This window comes from Lemur catta, chromosome 4 (assembly GCF_020740605.2).
Source record: "Lemur catta isolate mLemCat1 chromosome 4, mLemCat1.pri, whole genome shotgun sequence".
NCBI classification, from domain to species: Eukaryota; Metazoa; Chordata; class Mammalia; order Primates; family Lemuridae; genus Lemur; species Lemur catta.
This window is the reverse complement of record NC_059131.1, coordinates 31594572-31598524: the sequence shown is the minus strand read 5'-3', so window position 1 is coordinate 31598524 and position 3953 is coordinate 31594572. Positions and strand designations below refer to the sequence as shown.

The following is a 3953-nucleotide window of genomic DNA, read 5'->3' as shown; positions in this document are numbered from 1 at the left end:
ATAAGTCCCCAAAATTCAAAAATATTCACTATAAGAATTCCAGAAGTTAATAATAGAGTGAACAGATAAGAAACAATGTTTTTTCAAAAATAGCCAAGAATCTCCCAGATCTGAAGATACGCACACACATACACACACACACACACACAGAGGCACACACGAGCACAAAGAATGAATCTAGGAAAAAGTAATGGGATATAAGAAGTGATAGTTAATATATTAGAAACCCATATTTTGACATCTAAATATTCTTGTATAAAAATTTTACATACTAATCTATATGTTACAGCGTGGAAGTTACCCCCTAGGCAATTCCGGAAGGAAGTTAAAGTTTTCTCAGACTCTCTTGTTCTTGCCTTGTTGAGGGGTGTGTGTAAATGCTGATTAACAATATATGTTCTTAGAAATGGCCGGGCGCGGTGGCTCACGCCTGTAATCCTAGCACTCTGGGAGGCCGAGGCGGGTGGATCGCTTGAGGTCAGGAGTTCGAGACCAGCCTGAGCAAGAGCGAGACCCCGTCTCTACTAAAAATAGAAACAAATTAACTGGCCAACTAAAAAATATATATAGAAAAAATTAGCCGGGCATGGTGGCGCATGCCTGTAGTCCCAGCTACTCAGGAGGCTGAGGCAGTAGGATCCCTTAAGCCCAGGAGTTTGAGGTTGCTGTGAGCTAGGCTGACGCCATGGCACTCACTCTAGCCAGGGTAACAAAGCGAGACTCTGTCTCAAAAAAAAAAAAAAAACAACAATATATGTTCTTAGAAATCTACAAATTGAAATATATGCATTTATTTAAAGAATAACCACTTCACATCTAGGAATAGAAAGTAAAGCTAAAATGGATCAAAGAAAACCTAATCAAAAGCCAGATGTGGTGGACACTCCCAAGCAGCATTTATTTATTCATTTATTTATTTTTGAGACCAGGCCTTGCTGTATCACTCGGGATAGAGTGCAGTGGCATCATCATAGCTCACTGCAACCTCAAACTCCTGGGCTCAAGTGATCCTCCTGCCTCAGCCTCCTGAGTAGCTGGGATTACAGGTGCATGCCACTATGCCCAGCTAATTTTTTCTATTTTTAGTAGAGATGGGGTCTCACTCTTGCTTGGGCTGGTCTTGAACTCCTGACCTTGAGCAATCCTCCTGCCTTGGCCTCCCACCAAGCAGTATTTTTCACCTCCTAGTCATAAGCCAGGGTTTTGTTTGAGCTTCTCACCCCTCCTCCACATAGCCATAGTCTTTAGGGGAAGCTGATTCCACCTCCAGCTTCAAGTATACCATAAACCCAAATTTGACTGAGATAAAGAAAGTATCCCACTCCCCTTGCCCCAGTGATTGGTTCAGGTATGAGCATGTGAGCCTCTTTATGGCCAATAAACACACCTGATTCTCACCTGGGTGTGACGAAGAAGCTACTGGCTTCTAGCAGAAAGAAGCCAGGGATGCTGCTGGACATCATACAATGCGCAGGACAGTCCCCACAGCAAAGAGTCACCCAGTCCTGTCAACAGTGCTGACATTGAGAAACCCTGGTCCAAAGGGAGAGCTGTGGGTAATCACCTCTCTTCCTCAGCGGGTGAGGATAAGGAAGCTTCGGCCTCAATGGCTCCTGGTGACCATGCCCTGACCACTCAGGGAACCAGCCTTGGGATGATGCTGGTGCTGGGGGAGCGGACTGGAGCACTGGAGAGAGCCACGGTCCATGATGTCACCGCTGAGTCACAGGCTCCCCCTCTGGGTGTCCAGCTACATGAGCCTTTAAACTTTCTGTTGGTAAACCACTGTTTAACTGGGGTCTCTGTTACTTGCAGCCATGAACATTTTGATAGATTAGGAAAGAGAAAAAAAAAAGAAGAGACAAAGAGAAAGGATGTGTGGTAAACAGAATAATACCCCCTCAATCCATCCCTGCCCAAAATCTCCGTGTCCTAATCCCCGGAATTGTGACTATGTTACCTTACATAGTAAAGGAGAATTCTGCAGACGGGATTAAACCAAGGAGTGTGACACAAAGGGATTATCCCTGCGTTAGCTGGTGGGCGCAAAGTGTCACAAGGATTCTCATAAGGGAAAGAGGGAGGCTGGAGGGTCAGAGAGGAAATGTGACAACAAAAGCAGAGGGTGAGATGATGTGTCTTAACGAAGAAGGAAGGCACCTGAGCCGAGGAATGCAGGCAGCTTCTAGAAGATAGAAAAGGCAAGGAAACAGATTCTTTCCTAGAGGCCCCAGAAACAATGCAGCTCTGAAAACACCTTGATTTCAGCCCATAAGACCCATGCAGACTTCTCACCTCCGGAACTGTAAGATAATAAATTTGTATTATTTTAAGCCACTAAGTTTGTGGTAATTTCTTATAGCAGCTATAGGAAACACAGCACGGTGATTAGAATACCCGAAATAAGATGTCAGGAATAAGTACAAATTTATTTAAGTATCAATAATTAAATAAATATGGGAAGGGCTGAATCCACATATTAGATATCATAGGCTATCAGACTGGATTTTTTAACAAACTCCAGCTATATGTCATTCATAAGAGGTATATCTAAAACAAAATGACACAGAGGTTATGGGAACATATACACCTGGTATCTCAGTTGTCCATTGCAGTATAACAAACCGTCCCCAAAATTTAATGACTTAAAATAACAACCAGGACCACTGGGCAGGTCTTCCACTGGTCTCTCCCGGCGGGGGGGCGGGGGTCGCTCACACAGCTGCAGTCGTCTAAGATGGTCTCACACAGCTGGTGCTGGCTCCCAGCCAGTCTTCCTTTCCACATGCTCTCTTGTCCTCAAGGCCGCTAGCCCAGGCTTCTGCACATGGTGGCAGCATCGTTCCAGGTGATGAGATCAGCAGCTGCAAAACCTGGCGAGGACTAGACTCAGATGTCCCACATCAGTTTTGCTGCTTTCTGTATTCAAAGCAAGTCACAATGCCAGTCATGATTCAACAGATGGGGAAATGGACTTCATCTCTTAATGGAAGAGTGACAAAGTCACACTGCAAGAAATATAGATTCGGGCAGGGAAGGAGTTATTGTGGCATCTGTTTGATCAATTTAACATACCTGGCAAATACTAACACACGAAGCAGGTGTTGCAATATTAATATGAGACAAAATTGAAGTCAAGGTGAAAAGAAACTAAGAGGAAAAATTTCTCAGTGGTAAAAGAAACACTACACCAAGAAAATAAAATAATTATGAGCATATTTTCACCTAACAACATAGATTCAAAATATGTAAAGGAAAATCTGTTAAAATATAAGGAGAAATTGACCAAAAAAATTACAGCGTTAGACTTTAACATGCCTTTCTTAGAAACCAAAATATTAGCCAGTTAAAAAAATAAGGATCAAGACTATTGGAGTAAACAATAGGTTGATCTAATAGAAATATTTAGAACTACATTCTAAGCAGAAAATATACATTCACAAAAACTGACCATAGGCTAAACCACAAAAAAAAAAAAAAACCAAAACTTAACATATCTCCCCACCCAAAAATAATACAACACAAACCATCTTCTCTTGCCACAATGCAATAAAATTAGAAATGAAAAACAAAACAAAATGATAGCCAAACAAAAAACAAACCAACATATTTCTAGAAAAAATTAAACAGACTTGTAAATAACTCAAGTTAAAGAGTTAGCAGGGCCAGAACCTAGATATCCAAATAACTAGTACAGTTTTCATGATCTGGCCCTGTTATTCATATAAAGCTATTTGTTCTTGAATATCTGCTGAATGATATGAAAGCGTGGGAAAGTGAGAGGGACAGGGAGACAGAGACAGACAAAGACAGACCAAGGTGGGCTGGGAAAGGGATCGGCTGGAGCAACTAGTTGAGGTATCGAAGAGTTAAAGGATCAGCTAGATTTCACCAGCCAGGTTCAGCAAACTCTAGAAGCATCTACTGGTCTCAGTGACCTGGAGGTGCCCACG

At 42.3% G+C, this 3953-nt stretch overlaps 1 protein-coding gene across 1 annotated transcript in view; it reads right to left on the bottom strand.

Annotated features, from left to right (window-relative positions):
* Nucleotides 1-2471: 2471 nt before the first annotated feature.
* The window catches only part of MTA3 (metastasis associated 1 family member 3), a 224326-nt gene continuing 222844 nt past the window's right edge, over nt 2472-3953 (bottom strand). The window contains exon 17 of the mRNA XM_045549485.1: nt 2472-2919. Within this exon, the coding sequence (XP_045405441.1) occupies nt 2858-2919 (62 nt within the window). The 3' untranslated portion in view covers nt 2472-2857. The remainder of the gene's footprint in view (nt 2920-3953) is intronic.